General features: G+C 36.3%; 1 protein-coding gene across 3 annotated transcripts; it reads left to right on the forward strand.

Annotated features, from left to right (window-relative positions):
- Positions 1 to 737: 737 nt before the first annotated feature.
- On the forward strand, positions 738 to 26,878 carry pparaa (peroxisome proliferator-activated receptor alpha a). 3 transcript variants are annotated; one of them, XM_007232266.4, is made up of 7 exons: positions 738 to 877; positions 12,234 to 12,473; positions 13,547 to 13,704; positions 20,078 to 20,216; positions 22,209 to 22,408; positions 23,246 to 23,714; positions 24,672 to 26,878. In XM_007232266.4, exons 2-7 carry the CDS (start codon positions 12,272 to 12,274, stop codon positions 24,914 to 24,916), a joined length of 1,413 nt encoding a protein of 470 aa, XP_007232328.3. In that variant the 5' UTR covers positions 738 to 877; positions 12,234 to 12,271; the 3' UTR covers positions 24,917 to 26,878. The 3 variants fall into 3 exon arrangements, with proteins under 3 accessions (XP_007232328.3, XP_007232329.3, XP_022526966.2); XM_007232267.4 differs by lacking the exon at positions 738 to 877 and adding an exon at positions 4,859 to 4,949; XM_022671245.2 differs by lacking the exon at positions 738 to 877 and adding an exon at positions 6,611 to 6,693.
- Positions 26,879 to 27,591: the final 713 nt, after the last annotated feature.

Genomic DNA, 27,591 nt, shown 5'->3' on the forward strand with positions numbered 1-27,591 from the left:
TGTGCTGGAGCTTCACAGCGTGATTTAAGAAAACTATTCCAGGTGACTTTACTTCATGAAGACATTGAGATTAAAATACCAAGAGTGTGAAGATCTGTCCTTAAAGATAAACGTGGGTACTTGGAAAATCTAAAGTATAAAGTTTGTATATAGATACATAAAATTAAATAGAGCCGCTAAAACATAAATATCTTGGGTCATGCTGCAATCATACAAAAGTAAAATTAAAAGTAAAAATACTTTTTAAATGTACGTTTTTCCATATTTGTACACCTTTTTCTAATTGTATGCTTTAAGCGCTGTTCATTTACAGCGAAGCGAATATTTTGATGTACGCTGCAGTCGCTTAGCAACAGCCCCACAGAGTTGTCAACCGTCAAGTACGTACCACATATACCGCGCTGATTTTCTAATCCCACTCGTATTCTGATTAAGCCATTCCTGGACGGTGATTTGTCAGTAGTTTCGAGTCTGCAGCACTCTACAGCACTGATTGGTTTATTTTTAGCTTTTAGCCTGCAAGGGAGCGTTAGAGCGTATGAGCCGTTGAGCGTATGAGCTACCAGCCAATCGCAGCGCACTGGGCAGGGCCTGCCGGAATGCGGGTGGGTTATATAAAAGCGCGGCTGCGGGGCGTTACTATCTAGCGGACCGGCGCCTGTTTATTGGACGTGCGGATCGGTGTGCCGGGGGTGTGCGTGCCACGGCCATCTTCAGTTTTCCGTCATATCCTGAAGTTCTGTCTGGGATTTGGATTATCGGGGGGTTTTGAAAGCAGTGTCGGGGGCGGGGTAGGGTACAGGAGGGTTTAGGATGGGGTTAAACCCGGTCTCTGGAGGTGCATCGCTAGAGCCTGGACTCGGCCAACTTCACTCAGGTAGCGCCAAACTTGGCTGATATATAACTACTAATACAGAACAGCGCAGCTAAACTAACTGAGCACAGCTTTATGCTTTACACTTTCATGGTGAAGCTTTTTAACAAAGTTATGTACAAATAATTTGTTTATTTAAAAAAAGCAGCGACTAATAAATGTAAAATTGATAGAATAAAGAGATATTGGCCCTGAGACTTTCATATGTAACGTTACACTGTTATACCATATAGACAGAGTGTATAAGGTGATTCTGCCAATCAAAATAATAAAAATTAAGTGATGTAAGATTTCCTATTCAAAATAGTCTAGTTTTGTTTAGGCAGCTGTACCTATAAAATTGGTCATTCTACAGAAACATACTCTTTTGGAACGGCAAGTTGACCTACATTTTCAGAAAAGCATGATATTTACATCACTGGCATCATTTTGGCATCTTTCACATAATTGTGAATTGTGCGTGCAGTGCACCATGCCCACTGTCATGTTCGGAATAGTAACCTATATATGGCTAAATGAAAAAACACTAACATAGCTAAATTGGTGGCTCAAGAAGTGTTTGTTAGAATCATTAAAATAGCTTCTTTTTTATTTAAAAAAATATATATTTTAAACCCTAACATATTTTTCATGGACATATCCACAGAATGACCCTCATGCATATGAAATGGAGGCTATTTATGTCATATTGTTATATGGGAGACTCTTATCCACCTTCCACCCCAAACACAGGTGGAATAACAAACACAGGTGGAATAATGCTTCTCCATTAAAAAAAGATCCTATGTAGGATATGCAACCAGATATGCAACCAAATTCCAAAATCCTGCTAATGTCGCATGCAAAAGGTGAAACATCAACATTTCCTAGTTGCCGCAGGACAGGAAGCCTTTCTGTATACATTTAAATTATTCATCTGTTGTGTATTTCTAATTATTTAACAGTACCAATGAAAGTATAAAGATAAGTCTTTTATTAAGACTCATATCCACCCTCCACTCCAAACTCAGGAGAGTAAATAATGCACAGACAGCAGAACTGCCACAATAAAATTAAACCCACACATACTAAACACACCTGAACACATAACCCCCTTCATTTAAACATAAACCTCACTAAAAACCCCCAACCAAAGGAAAGGGGACATGGCACCACCACAGTAATGAGTATAGATGTCTGGCAAAAAAAAATCCTGTGGACAAAAGAAAATCTGTGTATACGATGGGGAGTCGGATTCTGACTAAGAGCTAGAAACCTGGCAAAGCAACTTGCCGAACTCTGTAAACCAATGAATATGAAGTATAAAGAGACTCCGCCCACGTAGCTAGCTGCTGATGGCAGATCGTAGTAAAGCTATTTAGTCCATTCACTAAACTGCAGTGAGAAACCAAAACTAACCGGATCAAATTTACACAATGTAGCAAAGACATAAACCTTGATGCGGACTCAGTCCAGACTTTTAGGTGTTTTAAAATATAGGTTTTTTTCCCATGTGTAAAACACAATAGTGTCTGTCTCCAACATATCCAGCTAAGCTAACCATGCTGTAAAATAATAATTAAAGATAGAAATATTCTTACTGAAATGCTGATATGCATTCTCCAATCTTTAAGAAACTGTTTTTGGTTGCAACCAGTTTTCAGCAAACTGGTTTTGAAGCAAGAAAAATTCGAGTCACATACAAATGTTATATCAGTGTAATTTTTACAATAAACAACCTTATTAGATTTTTTTTTTTTGTTTAAAGCTAACCCAAACCCTAAGGTCATGTGACGTTATGACTTGAATCCAACAAATAATGATGTTACGTTAACAGTTTGTCCCCACTATGCTAGCTGTGAGGTAATTATCAAAGCCCACTGCTATATTTTATAATGTTAAAATCCCTTAAAATATATAATTAAAACATTATATATTATATAGGTATTGATGTGTTATTGGTTGTAAAATCATGGTGTTAGGTTCAACGTCTGTCTAGTGTTGGAACTTCAAAAAGGTTGTGTTTTGGAAGACCAAACCAACATTTAGCTACTGTACAATGTTGCACTAAATTCAAGGTCTGTCTCTGATGTCAAACTGATGTCCAGTGCCAGGCAAGGATATGACAGTATAATGATCTGCGTTGCTTCCTTATTTGTAAAAATGTATGCACAATTGTAGTAAATGTTAGTAAAAAGTATCATTAGTCTGTTACTTTATTGGTATTCATTTGACCTTTAGGTTCTTTTATATTCATTGTTAAGTGATTTATAGTATATCTTATCCCTTATTCCCCTATTCCTAATTTACAGTATTGTAAAGTACTTTAATGTCCTTATCTTAATATTCTTATCTTAACTTTTTAATTTACCTTTATCTCCCAGCAGAGGTTTAATCAAATTTATGTTACTGATAACAACTCTAAATTGCTAACCATTGTATCTTCATTGGATGCAAACTAGTCCCACCATGAATGCATTTGGCAGCAGGTCAATATTTCATACATTCATAAAATGTTAAGGTGCTACAAAGGTTATTTGAGCAGTCCCATAGAAGAACATTTTTTAATTATGTAATAGCTTATTATAGTGAAGGGATTGTCAAGAATATGTATATAAAAAGGAGGAGAAAAAGAAAAGCATAACGTAATTATAAACTGTTTGAGATGATCATAACTGTCTTAAATATATCATTGTATTGCAGTATCCCAGTTTACAGTATTTCACAAATCTTGTTGTTATTTTTCTCCTTCTTAATATTATTTATAATAGTGCTGTGTATTGGCAAGAACTATGCAAAGCAGGACATATGATTTAATAAAGCGTGATACACTGCAATACTGACAGAAAGGCAATTTATTGCGATTTGTAAATAAAATAAAAAAAGGTCAGAATAAAATCATATTTATAAATAAATAATTAATAATATAAAAGGTTTTTTTTATGCAATCATAATGACAGGATCTAAAGACAAGTACTGTACTGCTATCTAGCGTAGGGTGGGGTTTAAACACAGCACTGTCTGACAACAATCTTAACATTTAAAAACCTCTCATGAAAATTATGCTGTTTTGTTGAAAAGCAATACAAATATATTGCAATATAATCCAAAAAAGATCAATATTTTCTTACACCCATATCATACATGGTATGATAACCATCAATTTTCATACCACGGTAGACCTTACAGTTGTATATTTCTGTGTCCCTACTTATTATCTCTTCTGTTTATTGTTTCCATAACCATAACCCTTATCCACCTGTTCTTGAATGAAATTGAAATCTCGTTAAGTCTTTTTTGTTATGTTTTTTGTTTATATTGTGTCTGAGTCATTGTAGTTGATTGAACACCTTGTGTGGTGTGTGGTTTCCTCCTATCCTGTCCTTAGCTCCCCTGCATACCTCAGAGCACTGTTGCCAAAACATGACAATAGGGTTATGTAAGGACATGAACCTGCTGACGTAACTGTAATGCCACACCTCTTTAGATACACACTTTCTACATATATGGACTGCATAAAGCCCTGTGAGTTACTTCTCAGTTTAGGATAATGGGATAATGGACAAGCCTCTTTCATTGATTGAGGAAGATTGCAATCGGACAGTGTTAGAATTTGGGCTTAATAAGCCATTGTGCTTTATGAAATACCTACTGTGTACCCTGGGAGGCATTATATGACGAGCCACAAAGGGATGAGATGTTTCTCTCACATGTATCTTGCATTTTCCTCACATACTCAACAGCAAAAAGCTTAAATTCCTTACTTAACTTTAGCCAATCTGAAAGTCTAGAACATGAAAAACGTCTGTCACAGAAAGTCTCAGAGGGGTGTGCATCTGTTTTTTGAGCCCATCCCGCTCCTATTGTTAAAGTAATAGTGGCCAGGCCTTTATGACTGCTCACACATTGCGATTAGGCCCATCTTATCTGATGCGAGTGTGTCTCGCTTGCCCTCTTCTATTGGTAAGGCGCCAGGAAATCTGCTTCTTGCCGGAGAGGCAGGAGAGTAGTGTGTGGGGTTTGGACTTTGGCCCCCGCTGAGGCCAGTGTATTTATTGGCTGCTGCTGCTAGAACAGACTTGTGAAGAGTGATCTGGTAAGCACTGCTTTCATTCTGCTCTGTACTAGTGCTAGTGTTGGGTCATGGCTGTGGGTAGCTTTAATATGTTCATGGCTTTCCTCATGTAGACCTCATGTAGTTTGTAGAGAACATGCATATTTGGAAAATCTTTTGAGGTCATAGTTTTAGAGAACCACTGAGTTTGAAGAGCATGGCTAAGAGCATTTACATGTAGACACTGATTTAGATTTTTAAAATTTTTTTAATTAAATTTGGTGAGCAGACCTTATCTTTTAAAAAAGCTCAGTCCTGAAAGTCTGAGCTGCAGATTCAAGCTGAGCATCCAGGAAGCCTACAGGTGTGGACTGATGCTTAAGACATTGACTGTGACAATCTAAGTGAATCCAGCTTGTAGCTAATTGGAAATCAATGCCTTTTTGTTTTCTTTCGAGAAAGCAGCACAAACTAGCCCATGTTTTTAATTTGTGCTTATGTTTGCCTGCATGTTTGGCCAAATATAATTGCTGTCTTAACTTTTTTCTTTGGTCCTCATTAAAAAATATGTTGTTAATAGTTAATCTGTTGTTGTGTACAATAATTATTGGGTTGCAGTCGCTCTGGAAGAGCGGGAAATCAGAGAAATCAGCTTTGTGCATTCCATGGATGAAGCTTTTGAGATAGCATCTAAATGATAAGATCTAGGGTCTTTAGAAGAAGTCGTATCCGCCTGTGTTGTAAATTTGGTTGTTGTTATTGTTGTTTGTGTTTGTTCGCTGCACAGACATAGATCTTCTTCCTGTTCCTGTGCTACCAAAAATATCCCCAGGCCCGAGTTATTGTTCAGGGACAATCATGTAGGCCAGCAGTGAGGAGGACAATGAGAGGAGAGTGGGCTGAATGGAGCATTATTACTTTAGCAGTCCCCTCAGCCTCAGCTTTGACCCTCCACTGCCTTCTTCCCCTGCTGCACGTAGGCTGTGCTGGCTGCACACTGGGAATGGTCTGTGTGGGTGTGTGTGTGTGTGTTTGTATATGTGTATGTGTGTGTGTGTGTGTGTGTGTTGTAACCGTTTTCCCTGCCTCTTGCTTAAGAGTGTAACGGGAACCCTACAGCTGTCTTAAACAGCCTGTGCTGATGATATTATTATAGGCTGTGGTACGATTACGTGATTACTATTCTCTCATTTCATTACATCGTTAGTAGATATTCTGGCATTTTGATGTTGTTGCTGTGTTGCACTGAACACCTTACCCCTTAACCACCCTAGGCTTACTGTACATGAATAGTCATAATGTACTGTAAAACAATCACAGAGAAGTCTAGGAGTCTAGTACAGTTCTGTAATAATATAAATAAAGTAGTGATGCACAGAGTATTCAGCAACTGAAATTATTTGGCTGAAAACACAGGAAATTTAATGTAGAAAGTTACACAGTAGGCTTGACAACAGAGGGAAGCAACAAACGAGCAAGCTGAATTTATAAAGTTGGGTTAAGGCTAAATGTGGGTGTGTATGGGTCTGCACCACGCCTGTTTGGTGAATATGATATGAGTTATGAGTAGGTGTGTGTGTGTCTGTGTGTGTGTGGTGGGTGTACACGAGGTAGTCTGAAAGTATGTGTGTTTGGAAGGAGTGGTGGTGGGAGTTGTTCTGTGGTGTCACTGTGGTGTGCATATATAGCAGTTGTAAGCTATGTACTGTATGGTGTTGAATGGCCGCAGGGGGCATGGATACCCTGTTCTTGGCAGCAGAGCTGTGTCATGAGGCTGGAGTCACGCGTGAGTCTCTCTCAGTGTGTGTGTGCGTGTGTGTTCTCTCCGTTAGACAGAGTCCTCCAGTCTGGCATTTTGCTGCTTCTGTGGCATCCTGACTTTGTGGCTGTTGGTGGTTGGTGTGGTGCAGTGGATAACACCACTACCTGCCAATGAGCTACTACCGTCTCTCATCATGTGGGAAACTGGGGTTCAGTTCTTGGTCTGGGATAAGAGTCCTAACACTACATTGGTCCACTTCTGTAATAGGAATAACTTTAGTGGCAGCTAAATACCATAAATATAAATGTTGGTATCACACTGACGTTCTTTTATTCTCTCATGTTATTGCTTGTCCCTTTTTGCCACTTAGCAAAGAAATAAAACAAATATAACTTTAGTGTCACAATGAATACAGTTACAGCAGGGATGCTTAATTTGAGTTTATATATTTATACATACATACTATACCTTTGCATCACTTTCAGTGAATAACTAATTGATAAAAAAATGACGTGTTAAAAAAAGATGACGTGTTTTAGTATAAAACAGCATAAATATTATACATTTCTTTGATTTCTTTTCTTTTTTTATAATTATTTGGCTAAATTTAAACCCAAGGATGAGCAAAAGAGCAGCGATAAAATATAACAACACTTTCCCCATAATCAGTTTTTTCCCATAGATTTTTTTTTTCAGATAAAAAAGAAAATAGGAAGACAAATGTCAGACTGTAACTTTAGCTTGTGTTTCTGCTTCATTTATATTAGTGACTTTTATTTTTACATGGTCTATCTGTTTATTTGTATTAGAGACTTGCACATTTTTGTTCATTTTTATTAGTGGCCTATTTTGACAGTCTGTCAAATAGTCAGTTGACAAAACTGTATTTTATTTTGATATGATTATATTTGGGCGATTAATTAATCCACATTTTAAACGCATCCTGAACCATTAAGTCAACTGACTGTTAAATAATTCGCCAAATAATTTGGTCATCTACTTCAGTCTACTAAAACGATTAGTCATTGTGCCGCTAATGAGGACACTGGAAGAGTTTATTTTGTTGATGTTTCCATTGCAGTCATATTGCAAGTGTTGCTGCACAGTAGAACAGCAGTCTGATAAATGAACTGTGAACATGCCATGTCCATTACAAGCCAATTAACATGTGAGACCTTAGTAAAGGTTATGTGAATTGGATTACATTGTTTTGCAATACGATTTTCGACAACATAGTATTTATTTTTAATTGCTAGTACACATGTAGAGAGAAGTATCATACAGTCAATATTATATAGCTGCAGCCCCGGAGAATGCAGTTTTAGGACCCCGCAGTTTCAGGACGCAGTTCTAGGACCCTGTGTTTTCGCGACACTGCCACCTAGCGAAATGAACGACTTACTACACCTTAAATAATATCACAACATTAGCTAACTACTTATAGATTTTAAGGCTTATTTCACCCAAATATTACCAATTCAGCTGACTACTTACACTTTTTAATGTTTATTTCACCCAAATATTAGATAGATACATGCAGCTTTTATATTGAAGATGGTACAAACATAACCTAAATTATTATATGCATCTTGAAAAGCAGACAAATTACAACAGGTATTGTTCAAGATTATTAACTTAACTATATGGTACATCAGTATTGATTTAATAAGTAATTAGCATTACACCGAAGACAGTAGGCTAACGTTACTCTGATTTAATGTACTGAAACGTAGTAAACATATTCTTTGTCATCTTTTATATTTCAATCTATTTGTTAAGAGAACTAATTACCATATCTTGCAATGCTTTCATTAAAAACATAACTAACAGGCTAATAGATGTTTTGAAGCAAGCTATCCTAGGCTAACAAGTAATGTTAGGCGCTTGTAATGCTTTTTAGGCTAACGTTAGGTAACTTATACAGTCACAATATGTGTAGATTACATTGATATCTAATTCAAAACATCTGAATATTTTAATACATTAAATGTAGGCCACAACTTGATTCACATTCCGACTGTAATCCATCTTGTCCAAGACCACTTTTTTTAGACGGCAGTGTCGCGAAAACATAGGGTCCTAGCACTGCTATACCGTGGTATACATATATACAGTGGTTCTTTTAATGTTGAGTTTAAACACTTACCACTAGATGGCAGTGTTGTAGTTAGATCCCACTGTTCTCAGAACAGAAAAAGAGATCTTTCTTTTTCTCAGATTTTTAAATAAGAGTGTGTGTTTTACACAATGACAGTTTTCCAAAAATGTATCATATATCGCAATATATTTCCCTGCTTACTGTGTCGAAATACATTGCAATCAATTTAATTGTAACCTCTGTATCGTGATATATATCATATTGCCAAGTTCTTGCCAATGCACATCTCTAGCGTCCACAGTATCCCAGCTATGGGCAACATGTTCATTTAGACGTCTGCACAAAACATTACATTTTAAGCCAGCCACCCACCTCTGCCTAGTCTCTGACCTACATTTCTAAGCAGTACTGTTCTCTATGTGGGTCTCTTGTGAGAACACAGCATTGCAAAACATGTCTGTGTGTGTCTGACACGGCTGCTCTCTAAAGCATCGCACTCGTCTGTTTAGAGAAAGATATTGCTTCATCTTTCAGATCGCTCCCACAGATGGAGCTGGGGAAGGTGTCTACCGAGTCTTCTCTGCAGGATCACGCTACAGGCAGTCTATGAAAGGCACAGGCTATGGCCAAGTCTTTCCAGTCAGATGGTGCAGCAGGAGAATGCTTTCCGTCTAATGCTGGATATTTATTGTTGGTGTTTTCATTATGCATTTTCCATCACACCATGTCCCAGTTTCATTCAGTGTTTAGTCATGTGCTATTTTCTCTTCCGTTAGTGGCTGCAGGATTAACCTGACCGTATCACCAAATCTTTAACACAGCAACACAGACTTCAATTGGACAAAACACTTAATGTCATACTCTGGACACACTATATTTCATCCATCAGTTCCCTGAAGATTATCTACAGGTTTAGGATTATTATTAAACTATCTGGTAAAATGCAAGCTAATTATGTATAACACAGACTAATTTTAGGATTACATTTAGTTTTTGAGCTGGGTAAGGTTTAGGTTTTGGATTTTAGACTGAGGGTTTAGGTTTTGGGTTGAGGGGAACATTAATTAGGGTCAGTCTTTTAGGATTAAATGAAGGTTTTGGGTTGAGGTTTATCTTAGGGTAAGGTTTAGTTTTTTTAATTGATGTTATAGTTAGGATTAGACTTAATTGTAGGTTTGAGTTAAGATTGGAGTTATATTTTAGTTTGGAATTGAGGTTTAGGGCTAGTGTAGGTTTTGGTTTGTGGTAAAAAAAAGGAATAGGATTATTTGTGGGTTTTGTGTTGAGTTTAGAGTTAGATTTGAGTTTGGAATTGAGGTTTTGTTTGCAGTGAGGTTTAGGTTTGTGGTAATTGTTAGGATTAGAATAGGATTAGGATTCCTTATAGGTTTTGTTTTAGGGTTAGGTTTAAATCTGGAGTTAAGGTTGGTTTTAGGGTTTAGGTTTAGGTTTAAATGTGTGGTTGAGATTAAGTTCAAGGTTAGAATTAAGTTAAGATTTAATGTCAAATTTAGTTTAGGGTTAGGATTAATTTTAGGTTGAGTTTAAGGTTAGCATTAAGATTATGTTCATGTTTTGGGATGAGGTTTAGTGTATATTTGGCTAAAATCAAATCTGTTACATATAACCCAACATTGAGTGAGGTCTTTTTTTAATAGATATTGCGTTGAAATGTAATGACCATTTTCTGTTTTCATTCAATCATTAATTTGCTGGAGAATTTAAGTTTATTGTTGGCCACGCCTGTATATTTCCAACCCCGATTGCTGATGTATGAGAGAGAGAATAAAGGAAGGAATAATGGAGGAAGGATATACAGCTGAATTGGCTTTGCTTGCGTGCTGTTAACCTTTCACTAAAAGACCGTTTTGTTACTTACCTTGGATAATCATTCCATTTTAGAGCATCAATTTCGTACCTCTCCCTTTACTCGCTTCAGTTACGCTGTGTCCTAATCAATATAGCTCTTCACCTTTGGTCAGAGTATGAGATAAGGTGCCGTAACACACTCTTGTGTTTACACTCTTGGACTGAGCCTGAGCCTTAATTTTACATGTGGAGATGGGGTAATGTAATTATTACTTGTGTATCTCAGTAATCCTGTCTGAATCTGCCTTGTCAGTTTTTTTTATGGACTGAGAGTTCGGCGTCTTATTCCGTCTATAAAACAAAAACGCAGGCTCATATTAATCCTGTGTGATTGACATCTTGATAAATGTTTCATCACAATAGATATTTTTGCTTGAGCAGCCATTTTATGGAGACTTGTATGGTTGGGGAAATAAAAATAAGTGAAGTGTGCAATATTTAGCAGAGATCAGGTGGGTTTTATAAGTCTCAGGAAAAAACACACATTCAAATCTGGAAGTTTCTGGTTTAATCTCCTATTCTATAAGAATAAAAGCTAAAATAAAGTATTTTAACATTGTGATGGTAACAGAGCCACTCCTATCCTTTGACATTTATACTAATATTTCTTAACATTACAGAGGTGCCACAGTGCATTACTGCATCACTCCACCTCTCCATGTAAAACTAATCCCATACAAATAGGGTTTAACACAGTGAGCTTCTTAAAGTAAACATGCAAACAAGTTCTCCCCAGTGACCCCTGCACAGGCTGATGCCAGTGCTGGCCAGGCCCAGGTTGGTTGATTGAGAGGTTGTTGAACCACTGTGGTATTCGTGCCATTTGGCACAGTTTTCCGAAAAGAAAAAGCTAAATAAATAAAAATAGTGCATGTTTACACTTTAGGTAATGATTCAGCACAACCAATTCATTTAATTAGATGTGATTCAGAAGTGGATTTTGGTATAAATTAGAATCTAGTATAATTCAGAATTGAGAGGAATTGTGTGATCCAGAATACGTTTTTTTGTCCTTTAGAATTAGGAATGATTCATAATGAGAATTTTGTATTATTTTGAAATTTAAGAATCAAAGTGTGCTGTTGTGGATGTCAGAATCAGAATTTGGTGAGATTTTGAATCAGAATGTGGTGTTATTTAGAATTAGAATAGAAGTAGGCTTAACTTAGAACCATAATTATGTATAATTCTGAATCAGAATTGGTTGTAATTCAAAACTAAAATTTGGTGTGATTTTGAATCAGAATTTGATGTGATTTAGCTTCTGAATTGAGTTTGTATCAGAAAATTCAGCAACAGCTAAGCACATTTGTTACTGAATATTGAATGTATAATATATAACAGTACAATCAGTTGCAACTTTGCAAACTAGACGCAGTCCACATCTGTCACGTATCATGATAGAAATATAAAAAAAAGGCATTTTATAAAAAGTATTTTATTCTGGCCCAAAACTGGGAAGAGTTCCTACTTTTTAAAATCATTTAATGCAGATGAAGCAGCTGACTGAGCCCTCATGGATGCATTGCTACATTTGACTACACCCCCAATATTTACCTATTTTCTCTCTGTCTCTCTCTCTCTCATTTTAATGCAGTCTGATGTGTGATTCAGTGATTGCCGTGGTCCGGCGCCATGGTAGACGTACCCAGTCTGTTCAGTCCCTTGTCTCCAGTGGGGGAGTCAGTGTTGGACAGCCCGCTGTGTGGGGAGCTGATCATGAACATGGAGGAGCTCGAGGACATCACCTGCTCCCTCAGCGAGGACCCGTTCAATCTGCTCTACATGCCTGACTGGCAGAGCTCCAGCACCAGCTCTGAAAGCTCTACTGTTCAAGGTACCAATTTACAGAACACGAAAGAGTTTTTATCTTTTCCTGAACAAACATAATTTTCCATGCTAATGGAGGATTTACAATATCCCTGATCTAAAATTATCTTAAACACACTCTGAAACAAGGCTGATCTGCACATGATGATGAGAAACTGATAATGATCTAAGTAATTGATGTGTAGGTTCTTTATCAATGTAAAGGTTTTTCACGTTTCACTTTATTCTATATTACCAGTATAGTGCCTCATTCACCTACAACTTTTTAAACATTTTCTTAATTTATTAATTTGAGAAACATTCTAAAAAGTCATAATGTGTTTTAAATGGGAAAAATTGTCTCAGCTATGGTCTGAACAAATCCCAAATAAGAATCTGTTGGTTAACATCAGAATCATCATAAACTGAGTGTGTTTAATGAGAGATCTCTTTTTTTTAAGAACAGTTGGTGAATAGTGCCTTTGGTTTTTTATGCAATCTGAATTTTAGGAACAGTGCATGTGGCAGAATAAGAGTATGAAACGATACACAATATGTTCAAATGTTTGTGGACAGACACCCCTTGTAACGAATGATACAGATGTGTAAATGTATCATCTGTATCATTCACTCACTTCAGGGGAGCAGTGGAGGCTTAAGGGCTGTGTTTAATTGGCCCCACATGGCCTAAAGAGGTATAAATACCCCCAAAGTTAAGCTGTGGAGCAGTGGAGCTGTGTTCTTTGGAAACTATCATTGGTTTAAAAAAAATAATAATAAATGAGCAAGTGTCCAAATACTTATGTCCTTATATTGTATATCAGGCTCTTTATCTTCAAGAAGGTGGTATATGGATGTATTGAAAACTCCAAAGCCATTGTCAGTCTGATCTTAATAAGACTAGACAAGGCCACTCAATAATGAAGTCATATGAACTGAATTTAAATATGCCGCTCATTTCCATGTAGTCCAGACTTATACATTGACTTTGTTACCTCAGTTTATTTAATGTTGACACATTGTCATCACAAGTTCATAAGTCAAACAAACTGTTGGGATCATTTGATTCATTTTTCAGAGTGTGTGTGTGTGTGTTTTTAGAAGTCCCGAGTCCAGCCTCTAGCCCTTCCTCTACAGTGTACGGAGTGGTCACAGGCGCGGATGAAGTCATCTCCAGCCCGCTGAATCTTGAGTGTCGCGTGTGTGCCGATCGTGCCTCTGGCTTTCACTATGGAGTGCATGCCTGTGAGGGATGCAAGGTACTCCCACACACTGACACACACATATGTACACACATTATTAGTGTAATGGATGTCAATGGAAAAGCCAGGCATGTGAGAGGGAGGGCAATATGACCTCTGCTGTTATGTTACTTTTCCCCTATTTGGCACCAGGCCCTGCTGTGATGTAAATGCAGCACTATATTTGCCCTGGTCAGAAATTTAAAATCTCTCTATTTGTATTTCCATTTTACGTGTGAATACCAACACACAACCATAATTTTAATTGCTTGTGAGTTTATTTATTGATGTATCGGTTCTTTATCAATATAAAGGTTTTTCACGTTTCACTTTATTCTTTATTACCTCATTCACCTACAACTTTTAAAACATTTTTTGTATTTATTAATTTGAGAAACGTTCTAAAAAGTCATAATGTGTATTAAATTGAAAAAAAAAAACTTTTATGGTCTTAAAAGGATGGATCACGCTGTTCTTGTAAATTGAACAAATCCCAAAAAAGACTATAGGGTGAGGGAAAGTTTTTGTGTGTTTTGAGTTTTGCTTTGCCTAAATGACAAAATGACTGTGTAAATGTAGTATATACACTATATTGCTGTTAAAAATGAGATGGAAGTGGGAGGATTTTAGCAGATAATTGGCGACAGATTTGACAGATTGAAGGCACAGCACTTTTTAGCCAGGGTAAGTTTCGCTGTTTGATATGATGTGTGATGTGTGTAGCTTATTCTGATCTTGAGTCATAGAGCTCAGAATACATTATATACATAAAAAATTAGTCATTGTTCGGTTTGTTATTTGTTTTTTACACTTAACAAAGAAAAACTGAAGGTGTTTTCTTTTTTTGGACGTTTTTGGCTGAAGAATATCAGTGAGAATGCAGCTGCACTGCTAGTTGTACTGCTAGCTGATACTAAGTGTGACAAATAAACATGGAAACTTTGAAAGGTGAAACTTATGCTAATGTATCATAGAATATATTTTCTTCACAAAAGTGGATTGTGGTGATTCATAGCTTGGTGGTTTTTCATGTTTTTGCCACATGGCAAATAAATGGTGTCCCATTCACTGTTGAGACATTTAATTTGATTCAAATGTGTGCACTGATTTTTCCTCATGAATAAAATATGACACTGTCATACAAATTATTTTTTTACTTTTTAACTATATATGAATCTGGTGGTTATTCTTAACAAAGTGTCAATTTTTTTGATGAATATACCCTTAGAAAGGATCCAAACTGAACTGGAATCAAATGTTTTCACACTGAAAATTGAATCAAATTTTGGAAACTTTTCTGAAGTTTTTCGACATTAAATGCTAAGAATGATTTAACATTTTGGATATATAAAATATTGCATTGCAGTGAGAACAAATTATGTCAACACATATTTCCAAATTATATATTTCAATATGATCTGCACATCAGAATCATATAGACTCTTTAGTGTTCAAATACTACAGATATGGTGCGAGGAGGTCAATGAGTCAGTCAACACATGTTCAATGCATTTAAAACGTTGTCACTCAGATTGCAGCCTGAATGCTTTTATGCCCTTGAGAATGACAAGGGGTGCAAGAAAATATTATATGCAATAATAAGTATTGCAGTATGTTTGCAATAAGTGTTTTAACCCTGACCACTAAGATAAAAAAGGCTTTTGTTTTACTTTTACTTTTTTACTTTTATAATACTATAAAAATAAGTTTCCCCAAAACAATGCAGTGTATCGAATCATATCGCCTGTATCTTGATACGCACAACACCAGATTGTTGTGAATACTCAGCCCCAACACTGATACCCCTCTCACTCACATTCAAAAAATGAGGTGAACACTCTAGTGCTTGCCCTGCCTCTCCTGGAAAAGGCTTTTCTACAGAGCACCCTGTGCTTCTCACAAACAGTTTTTATATCTCACTCTCTCACACTGGCAGTTCAGCACTGTAGGCTGTAGAGAAGTGGACAGAGACGTTCAAGTTAACTTTGCCTTCCAGCCTCCCTGCCATCGACTCCTTAACTAAAGCTCACCGGTCTCAGGTTTGTTTTTTGGGGGTCTGTTTCATGCCTGGAGCTGTGGTAAGGCTGAGAGTTGCATGGCTGTAGTGGTTAAGTACCATCTTTGTTGTTTCTGGTGATAACGTGTTATCTGCTGTGTAACTGCTATATCTTGGATATGAGGGCAAAAGGACAAGAGTCATGAAGTTCACGGTGTTTGAGCCTTGCAAAATGTATTAAACATACTACTGTGCAAAAAAAAAAAACCTAAGGAATTTTGATTTAAAGCTATTTATTGGGCTCTACAATGTTTATCATAGTGTACTTTGCTACAGTATATATTTGTAAACTGTTGGGGACTTGATAAGTAACATTAAAGTCGAACAGTAAAATAAGATTCAGCTTTCCATGTATTGTATTCTTCTGTGATGGTTCACTGTTTCTGATGTAGTTTTTGGCCCAAAAGAGTGAAATAAAATGAATTTTAAATGCCATTTACGCAGATAATATTTAGCTTTAATGTTCTGCACCAAACTTTTATAGTTAAAAAAACAGAACAGAAAAAAATCCCTTTTTTATTACATTTTATCTCATTCAAACTATATCAGGTGACTGTAATCTTGCCTAGTTTTATAGTTTAATTACCTAAACAAATTAATTTAATCTTAAAACTTTCTTGCTGACATTTTATTGCTTAATTTTGTTCATGTACTACATGAAATTCTTTAGGTTCAGAAAAGCAAAGGAGAGTCAGTTTTTTTTAATTATGTATGGACTTTCTGGGCTTTCCTTAGACAATGCAGCTAACCATGTACTGTATTCTTCATGTGCGGTTCATTAAGTCTTATCTAGTTTTATCTAATTATCTAAAAATGTTTTGTGATGTAATTCTTAATTTTAATTTCCACATGCTTTTTATTCTAAAAACAGGCAGAACGCGTTTTTCATTATATTGTCGCTTAAAAACTAAATTAGGTGTGGTTTCGGTGAATATAAACCAAACCATGCAATGTCTGGGTTGCTTTTTATTGATGTTAATGTATATTTACTGTAGTCTAATATTATACAAAAACATACCTATTGTGCAAATAGTTTTACACAAGCTTCTGGGCTGCCCTAAGGCAGTAAAGTATGCTTCAGCTATATATGTACTGTATTCTTCTCTAGTGGTTTACTGATTTCTGTCTAGTTTTATGGTCTAATTATTTTTTTTTTAAATGTTGAGATTTTATTGCTTAAGTGTTTAGGTGAGTTTCTACATCAAACTCTTCTGGTTAAAATATCAAGGCAGTTTTTTTATTATATTGTCCCTTTAAAACTCTTTGTGGCAGGTTGGTGGTTTTAAACCTAATTTAATGCAAAACCTAGATTTCCTTTTTATTGATGTTTGAGTATACCGACTATATGTTAGATATTTGCACAACACTAAATAAATAAAGTATGCACGTGTTAAAACTATTAAATAGAGTTTGTCATTTACATTATTTGCTCAGATATATTTTGATTTGCTGTGGATTAAGCAGAGGAAATGGGGATATGAACAGTGTGTTCTAGGACTTGGTATTTGTGATGTCTTGTGTTCATCTCGCTGTTACAGGTTTATTTTTACTCGCGGAATGATCGCCGTGTTATGGATGCGTCAGGAGAGCTGTTTTTAGCCCACTGTCCACTGTACAGTGGTGATGATTAAGTGTGTGTTTCCAATGGCAGGCATGTGTTCCTGAGCGGCATGTCTATGAAACGTTCTGCACCACTGACCCTTCACACATATAATGGAGGACTGGTACCCAGCCAGTGGGCATCGATTCTTTTAAAGCGTCCTTGTCGCTTTGATGTGAAGTCTGAAGTGAATTGACCTGCCTCCCCATTAGCCAAATTTGCACAATACGCACAATACACACCACACAAACACACCCTTGAGATTTTTACCACATGGATCTTAAATGTTGTGCACAAACACCTGAATCATTACAGGTTAAAGACTAAAGTACAGTTATTTTCCTAATTTCTATTGGCCTAGCTGCCCTATTGCTGCCCTGTTCCAATCGTCTGACCTTAGACATACTTGGCAAGAGCATTTTCTGAATAAAGAGACGCAAATAAACCAAATGGTTTATTTGCCTTCACTGTAACAATAATGTAGAGTCATCTGTGTGAGGGAGGAAGGAATCAATACTATTTGTGATTGCCTCAGTGCTGCAATAGACACCTGCAAACAGATGTGTCTGAAACTGCGATGTCATGCTCTCACTGGAGCTCCTCTACTAGATGTTTGATTACGTTGTATGTACATTTCAGGAATCTTAGGAATTAATGTAAAAGAATCCAGTCAGAAGTCCATAAGTATTTGAACTGTTTGACACTGTATACCACCACAGCACATCTGAAACAATGTGCAGTTAAACATTTGCAACTTTAATTCAAGTGGTTTAACCAAAATATTTCTTATCTGTTTATAGCCTTTTTTTACCTGGCCCCTATATGTTTTGAGGCTTAAAAGTTTTTGGATAATCGAGTGATAAACAGTTTTATGGTCAAGTATGGAATAAATATATGTACAGATTAAGCTTAATCTCAGACTATAGAACATTGTGAATGAATATTCTCTATAGAAAGAGATTAATGGATCAATTCCTAAACTGGAAATCAACTCAGAAGGTTTGGTCAATTTCATGGGGTCCAAAGAAATGCAGGTGACATAAATATTAATATGCAGATGATATCAATAGGTCACTAATAATCAACAGTACATCAGGCCTTTTGTCCTCAAAAGTAAGAGATCAACTGACCGATAAGCAGTTTAAAGACTAAATGTTCCCTCATTATTTCCTAAAATTAAAGAGACAAAATGTCAAGACTGGATTGGTGTTGAGTTTGCATTTAGGAAAACTTCAGCATGAGGTAAAAAGATGTGTTCGCTATTATTAATCCTATTAGAGGGATAGTGAAATTTTTTAAAGCGTCCAAAAAAAGACATTTTGATATATTTTGAAGGAATGCACTAGTCAATACAGTAACGCCAAAAGGTCTCAGAGACAATAAAAGACAACTAAATCTAGTCTAGTCAAGAACACAAATAAAATGGATGAAAAGTTTGAATCATGAATTTAAGTACAGAGGGTAACACTCAAGGAAAAAGGGCAGATTAGATTGATTTAAAAAACGTGTAAAAGCCTAGTCATTTCAGGATTTAACAACATACTTTAAACAGAAGAAAACAAGATTAAGTAGTCTTCCTGATCTAAAGCAATACCACATCATCTGTCAAACATGATGGAGGTACTGTTACTGAACAGTGCAGGCAGGTGTAGTTTTCAAAGTGCATCAAACTATTAAAAAGGAATACTCTTAATATTTGTAGTTATGTTTGTGTGTTCAGTTATTTTTGCACGTGTGAAAATAAAAATAAAGGTACTACCAAATTATAAATATGTTAAACCCCTTTGGATTAAAGTCTACACTTTATTTCACATCTTAAATGCTAAATTTCAAATGCATTGGGATGGAGGCAAAACAAGTCCAGACACCTATGTACTTATATAAAGTCAGTTGTTCAGAGCTTATATGTAGTAATATAGTATAGCAACATTAATTAAATGAATGACACAAAAGATAAGCAGAGTCCAAAAGGCTTAAAAGCAATAATCATAAAATGTCAGTACTGAATTGTAGCAAAGGGTAAAAACAAAGCTTAATAAACTCAATGAGCAGGAGTGTGTGGAAACAAATAAACACACACTCCTGAATTATTATTTGATAAGAGGAACATTAAATGGATCAAAGAGCTTATTAAACTTTGGCATAGTGTATCAATTATAATAAGGTCATTTCAAAACATTTACTGAGCTTTGTTGTTTAGTTGTGTGCTAGTTGTATAAATTGTAGTATTGGATATATTTATATATACAGTAGAGATAGAGAATTATCCTACATTAAAAAAATAGGTTATAGAATGCTCTATTTTTTTAGGTGTAAGAACTCTGCCTGCCTCTGTGCCTCTCTGTCCCATTTGTTTATATTCATGCAGTGTGTGATCTTCAGGAACCTGTAGTATCTGTAAAATAAAGGGTGTGAAATTCTTGTCAGGAGTTAGCAGGTGTTAATGTCACCTCTGTGAGTGGATGTACTTCTGTGAAAAGTAAATTTGACTTGTTTTCACTTAAGCTGGTAATCAGTGACTCACAAATGGGATGATATACCTTATCACAAGGCCAGTGTACATCACACCATATCAGGCCAGTTTACTACAGATGGGTTGTGAGATTCGTTATTGAACTGATATGATGTTGATATTGACCCTGTGAATCAAAACAAGCGTGGAGCTCTAAGTCATCCAACTGTGTCATATCTGATTTTAAGCATCTAATAAGTCTCTTTATGCTTTCTGTTTGCAGGGTTTCTTCAGGAGAACCATACGCCTCAAGCTGGAGTATGACAAGTGTGAGCGCAACTGTAAAATACAGAAGAAAAACCGGAACAAGTGTCAGTACTGCCGCTTCCACAAGTGCCTTACTGTGGGCATGTCCCATAATGGTGAGTGTTCTGCCAGCCTTTCGGCAGAGACAAACATTACACTTTTATTGTTTCATACTGCAATCACATCGCTGTATATGTTCTTAGATTACTTTATTGGACATCATGTACAGATAAAATCACTCTGTATTACACACAATATCTCATTCAGTGATTCTCAGGGTTTGTACGGTCATGAAAAACCTGGAAAAGTAATATTAGAAAATAGCAATTTCCAGGCCTGGATGAGTTTTGGAAAACTAAAAAGTACCCAGAACATTTTGGAAAAGTCATGGAAATTTGGACTTCAACCTTTAGTGTTTCAGTGTATCAATGGTGAATCTATTTTGAGCTAACAAATACATCAGTTTAGAGTTAGTTTAGTAATTTTAAGCCTGTACAATGGAGCTCTCTGACAAACATTGTAAAATTCATTATAGACCTGCTATAATTAATTTTAATATTATATTATATTTTTAATTTTTATTATAGTTATGTTTTAAAAAGCATATGGTCATGAAATTTGCATTAAAAAGTCATTAAAAAATAATATAAATGTATTGGTTAAAAAGTGTATGAACCCTGATTATATGCACTTTATACCATATGTATGGACCGGTTTGTATTGCTTGTGAAATTTTATTTATCAATAATCAATTCCGTGTTAGGCAAAATGGTACAATTTGGGTGGAAAAAAATGTTTGCCTTGATAACCAGTGCAATTAAACATTAACCTGCTCACTACAGACAGTATTTGTCTTTGAACTGTGCCTATCCAAACTTCTGCCATCTGCAAAATGAGCATGACGTTAAGATTTTTTTTATAGGCACTAAATTGTAGTCCTGATAAATAAAATAGCCATATTTTTTGGCAAATGCGGATGACCTGGGTGACGTGGAGACACATTGCCCTCTGGCACTGTAGGAATGGACGTTCACCTTATCAGCTCATCAAGGGTAATCCAGTCTGGTACCACGGGCCTGGGAAATGATCCATTACAAAACACTAGCACCCTTTTCACAGGCAGTATTTTAAATTGCCCTTGAACTAAATATATATGTAATGTTTTCATGCGCAGCTGTTGGGGGAATTGGCTTCAGCCAGTATGTGTGCCTCACTCTGAGCTCAGGTTTACATCACATCACACCACCTTAGCCCATCTCCCCACTCCTGCCCTTTGTCCCTGCAGTGCTGCAGTGTGTCAAGTGCATGGTCACCTTCTTTCTGTATAATGTAATGTACAGTATAGTTATGTGTAGGCTGTGTGTTCAGGTGTACATGTCCAAATCAGTGGGACCAAGTCTGAAGTAGTATTTAGATTACCTAGCAGGTCTAACATACTGGCTAGACATAATTATATTATGCACAAACTAGTGGTGTCACTTGATTTAAAAAATCTATTGGATTGATCACAACAGAATCCTGTGATTAATTAAAATGAGGCTAAGCTTTTCTTTTTTCTTAAGAATAAGCTTTTAATAATGGGTATTCTTTATTCATTAAATTATTTATTATTAATTTGAAATGTCCAGTTAAAATGCTTTCTTAGCAAGAAGTGGTAAATGTGTTTAATTTAGATTAATTAATCACAGAGCATGTAATTAATTAGATTATACTCTTAATAGCACTAATTATGATTAAAAACATGATTATAGGTATTTCCCTGTATTTTTGGGAGGGAGTCAAAATAATAGTACAGTCTAGTACAGCTGGCAGACCAGAGCCTTTTTTATTTATTAATATCCCAGGGTATTTTTGATTAAGTGAGAATATTTTAATGAGCTTTAGCATGAAACATGAGTAAGTGCTAATGGAGGAAATGAATGCAATAGCTGCATGCTCCACCTTCAACAACTTGGACAGACTGAACATGCTAGCAGCTGGATGTCTGCATGTGTATGTGCGCGGGTGTGCCATTTACAGATTTCATGTTCCCAAATACAGAACCTTTAGTTGTTTCTCAGCAGGTGCACACTTTATACTTATATAACATCAATTTGTTTGTTTTACAGCTATCCGTTTCGGTCGGATGCCCCGCTCAGAGAAGATGAAGCTGAGAGCAAAGCTGCAGACCGGGGAGATAGAGGATGGAGAGACGCAGTTGGCTGATCTGAAGAGTCTGGCCAGGCAGATCCACGAAGCCTACCTCAAAAACTTCCAAATGAGCAAGGCCAAAGCACGAGTCTTCCTCGCTGGGAAGACCAGCACATCAGTGAGTTAGACAATTATTGCACATTAATTATTCAGCTAATTGATGATCCCACACAGCGTTTTGTTGCTACCATTAAAACAACCAAATAAATATTCTGTATCTTCTGAATTTCTAAATTCTGTATTTTTTAAATTGCCACTTTACAGAATTAGAAGAAAAAAAATCTTCTTAAGTCTTTGTGTAAGTTAATGTAGATATAGATAGAATGTAAGAAGTCATTTGGGAGCATTTCTTTTCATTCATTACAAAATGGTCATACAATGTATAGATCATCTGCCAGATTCAAGTTATTTCCATCATAGAAGAGATTTAAGGTTTACAATAAAAAGATAAAATGCAAATGAAAGCTTTTAAGAAAGAACAAAACATTTGTAATCTTTCAATGTGACTTCTTTTTGAAAAAGTTAAAACCATCTACATCTACACTGATAGAAATATATACCTATATATACCTATAATTATATATATATACCTATACCTATAATAAAGGATATTCATCAAATGAAAGTATTAATTAATGTAGATACTTAAAAGAAATCTGGTGAATTTCTAAAATATATGAAAATGTATTAGTAAATAAACCTTACTATGTCTAGTAAAAGTCATTTGGGAAATCATTTTTTATTATTATTAAAAATGTATAAAAACTCAGTGAATGTATACTGCTTCATTAATATGATCTTCATGTAGTTAAATTTAAGATAAATTAATATGTGGTTTCACCAGTTGTAGCTGTAAAACTGCTGATTATTTGAATTAGGTTTTTGCCAAAGCAAAAGCAATGTGATCAATCTAATTTATGTTTTCTCTCTGCATTTTGTACGTCTTCACCATCAGCCTTTTGTCATCCATGACCTGGAAACCCTGCAGCAGGCGCAGTCCATCCTAGCTGCCCAGATGCTGGTTGATGAGAAGGATGAGTTGGTGAGTGGTGTGCAGGAACGACTGACAGAGTCCCACCTCTTTCGCTGCTGCCAGTACACCTCAGTGGAAACGGTCACCCAGCTGACTGAATTCGCCAAAGCTGTGCCGGGCTTCGCGAGTCTGGACATAAACGACCAGGTGACTCTGCTAAAGTATGGTGTGCATGAGGCCTTTTTCACGCTGCTGTCCTCCTACATGAACAAGGATGGGCTGCTGGTGGCCAGCGGTGGCGGCTTCATCACCCGCGAATTCTTAAAGAGCCTCCGACGACCCTTCAGCGACATGCTGGAGCCCAAGTTCCAGTTCGCCATACGCTTCAACGCTCTGGAGCTGGATGACAGTGATCTGGCGCTATTTGTGGCCACAATCATCTGCTGTGGAGGTGAGGACTGTAGAAGAAATTCCAATTAAACTTCCATTTACATCTCAGATTTTAGAATAATAGTGATTCTTTGTGAAATAATTCACCAGCCATGCATGCACACCACAAGGTCTGTCATGATGATTATGATATCAACTTACTGTATCATGACAGGTCTACACACCACACTACACCAATAAATATCCCCAAACACTATGATGCACATTGAGCGTCTACCAGATATGTCTACATTATATTATCAGGTGGTACACACAAACACATTTCCTCTTTTCAAGCTGATGAATGTGGAATATGGAGCCACACTAGTGTACACTAGTATTTTCTCCATTAAAACTCTCAGTTAAACTCAGTAACTCAGCACATTACAGTATTCTAGTTTAAAAAGCAAAACTTCTCAGATATATTATAATACAGTGAAAAAGCCTCTAGTCTGCATGTGTAAACCAAACGAGACCATAATTACTGTCCCTTTCCAAAAATACAGTAAAGTACCAGCTTTTAAAAAATGCAATCATGATTTTATCCAGAATTTAAGAATATTAAACAAATATTTTTTTTGCATGTGACAGTATGCTCTTTTATTCTATATAGAATATTGTTGGCAAATTTCTTTCTCAGCCTCTTTCACCTTCAGTATTAAGTGGTTTTCTAGTGGGGGTTACATAATATCAACCAGCCTTACAGTGACTTGGGACTTTTTTCTCCTCTGGCCAACAAAAATAACCCCAGCTTCCTGCAGTGATCATTCCAGCTGCTGCCCTCAGGGTGCTCTGTAGGGCCTAAGAATACACACAGACGGCTGCATGTCCTTCTCTCAGGAGCCACCGTCTCTAAACACTGAGCAAATACATTAATCCAATGAAAAAATGGAGTATATGGAAAAATATGAACTACCATAAATGGTCCCTAATTATCTCTTTCTTACATATTTTTTTCTTTCTTTTTCATCTCTCACAGACCGACCAGGACTGGCAAACGTGTCAGACATTGAATGCATTCAAGAAAGTATCGTCAATGCTCTACGACTCCATCTGCAGGCCAACCACCCTGACAACACCATGCTCTTCCCCAAACTCCTGCAGAAACTGGCTGACCTTCGGGAGCTGGTAACAGAGCACGCTCAGCTGGTGGAGGACATTAAGAACACACAGGACAGTTTTCTCCACCCACTACTGCAGGAAATCTACAAGGATATGTACTGAGGACTGAACCTTTGGGTGGTAAGACTGGATTTCAGGCTGCCTTTGATAAACTCTGGTGGTCTGGTGGAAGTTGGATTCGCGCTGATCACAGTTCCGAAACAGTAAACTATCATGGATTTTGCAAGAGTTTAAGATTTTAATGGCTGTCCATTAATCCGCCTAACCTATAGACTGCAGTACAAGCCTTCATTCAGAGATGTACAACACACACGAAAACACTGCTGCAAGCAGGTCCTTCAATCAACAGTTTCTCTGACATCACTGCCAATCAAACTTCTTGCCATGAATTTTTTGAAGTGAAGTTGTTTTATACCTTCTGAAAGCAGTGTGTAAGCTATTTTCAAAATGCATCTGTAGTAATAATGTGAATAGAATAAATGCTGGATTAACATGTATAGTAGTTTTAGTTGTAAGAATGTGAATATAAACAGTTTATGCACTCCACCTTTATTAATCAAAAGATGTTATTTATTTTTGAAAATATGAAACCAGTGCCATTAGAAGAAGCTAATTAATATATGACTGAATGTTAATGTGTGTGTGTGTGTGTGTGTGTGTGTCTCATTTGGTAAAGAATGTGCCTTTTTCTTGGTTTCCTTTTATTTTGTGCTTTTCATAGTATGTCTTCTAAAACAGGGCTGTGTGAAAGATAGACACCACCTTTCTTTTATTACATTTAAATTATCAAAACAATTTAAGTACAATATGTAATTTTACACTGACATGCCAAATATCATAGGGCATTGAAATAGTATCAAATCCAGTGATTTTGTTGTGATCCATGGAAGAACGATGTCAAATTATCATGTACGTGTTTTTCTCAGATGTCCTCTGAAAAAAAATCAGGCTGAATTACCTACTGTTTTTCGCTGAACTCCTTGGTCCTCCGGTAATTTTAGACCCGTTTGGACGCACATCTCTGAGATTCGTCTCCTCATGTTTAATAAAATAGCTATTTGTCCACTGATTTCAATGAAGATCCACGTAAACACAACGGCAGGTGGAAATGGAGAAGCTACTGAACACAATGTCACATGACTAAGAAAGCCCAAAAACTCAGTGGTCCTCCTGTTTTTTTAATTGCAGTCCGGATGCTAGAGTTTTATCACTGTTCATCCTCACTCACAAGACAACATTTCACAACTTATACAAGTGTAGCCATTCCCAAGCTGTCCCCTGGGTTAACATGTCTTTACCAATATGCATACTGCTATCCCATGGCTTTTGTCATGTCAGAGTAACAGAAATTGTTAAAAATGTGTTAGACGTCTCCACAGTCACATTTTACAGTGGAAAAAATGATGGACAAACACATTCACAAATTAAATAAATGATTTTAGCTTCTCAGAACGTATCCATCCATCTTTATATGCAAGGTAGAAATAAGCTTTGTATAGGATCAAACCAACAGGGCCAAACAAGCCAGTGTGATGTGATGTAACTGAATAGCAAATAAATGAGGGGTGGTCTCTACATTTTGTTTAGAACTGTATAATGTATATTGCATCCTAATTACAATAGCGTTTTTCAGCCGCATTATGTAATTCTATGCAGAAAACAAAGTATGTAAATGGGGGATATTATGCTCATTTCAGGGAATATTGTATTGTCTTAGATTCTCAGGGAAAATCAGAGTTTAGCTATGAACTTTAAAATATGATTACCCACCTCAGCACTAGACTACAGCAGGTACGCTACAAGACTGGCACTTATTTCAGTAGAAATAGCTGTAATGCTTTTCTCAGTGGAAAAAGAATGAGAAATGTTCTTTTTGTGTGTAAAGGGACCTTGGTTAAACTAATGGATCTAGTTTAACAGAATATTTACGTCATGATTGTGATCAGCTGTTAAATATGGCAGTTGATGTACAGTAGTTTGGCTTTGAGCTCTGAAAATAATTATAAATGTATAGTGTCCAGTCATTTTCATTAATACAAATAAATTATATATTTGTGTATTATATGTGTGGTTTCCATGTAATGTACTGTCATATTGTCATTGTCTGTCTTCACAAACCACTAGTCTCTGCAAACTCGTGTTTTTACCCTTACAGAGCTTGTGTCCATTCCCACGGATAGCACAACACCAAAACATAATACATCCAACCCCAAGCTTCACAGCTGGCAAAGTGTTGTTTTCATGGAATGCTTTTCTGTTTTATTTTATCTTTGCTGTTTTATTTTGCTGTGATACTTTTATATTTATATTTTATATTCATCACAGCTCCTGTTTAAAAAAACTCATCTGATATGTTTAGAGGTTCTGTAGCAGACTTTGAACATTTAGTTTTGTAATATGGATGCAGCTAAAGGTATTTTTAACTCTTACATGTGCATTATGTTTGTGCAAGCAACTTTGCAGAGTGGAACAGTGCACCATCACTCCTGACTAAATAGTCCTGTAGGTACTTATGTATCATGTTGGGCAGATTTGGCTTTTTTATTAGCATAAGAGAAGTTCCCTCTATTGCAAATCATGCTAATCTTATCTTGACCTCCAAACCTTTCCTGAACTAGCTTTGCTTCTTTTAGCATTTGTCTACTTTTGTTTTAAGGTCTTTAGGCAATTGCATAGAAGAGCTAATATTTGATAACGTCTCATATTTAGATTTTGGCTTGTGGTGAGCTTGCAAAAAAAATATCTAAATATTACTAGAGAATCTCTAACAGACAGGA

The sequence above is a fragment of the Astyanax mexicanus genome, chromosome 2 (genome assembly GCF_023375975.1).
Source record: "Astyanax mexicanus isolate ESR-SI-001 chromosome 2, AstMex3_surface, whole genome shotgun sequence".
NCBI classification, from domain to species: domain Eukaryota; kingdom Metazoa; phylum Chordata; class Actinopteri; order Characiformes; family Acestrorhamphidae; genus Astyanax; species Astyanax mexicanus.

What these genes read in the sequence shown, in the direction of transcription:
- pparaa (XM_007232266.4), top strand. Translation starts at nt 12,272, where the DNA reads ATGGTAGACGTACCCAGTCTGTTCAGTCCCTTGTCTCCAGTGGGGGAG. An exon ending in ATGCCTGTGAGGGATGCAAG is followed by an intron (nt 13,705 to 20,077) that starts GTACTCCCACAC and finishes TTCTGTTTGCAG; the next exon opens with GGTTTCTTCAGGAGAACCAT. An exon ending in TGTGGGCATGTCCCATAATG is followed by an intron (nt 20,217 to 22,208) that starts GTGAGTGTTCTG and finishes TTTGTTTTACAG; the next exon opens with CTATCCGTTTCGGTCGGATG.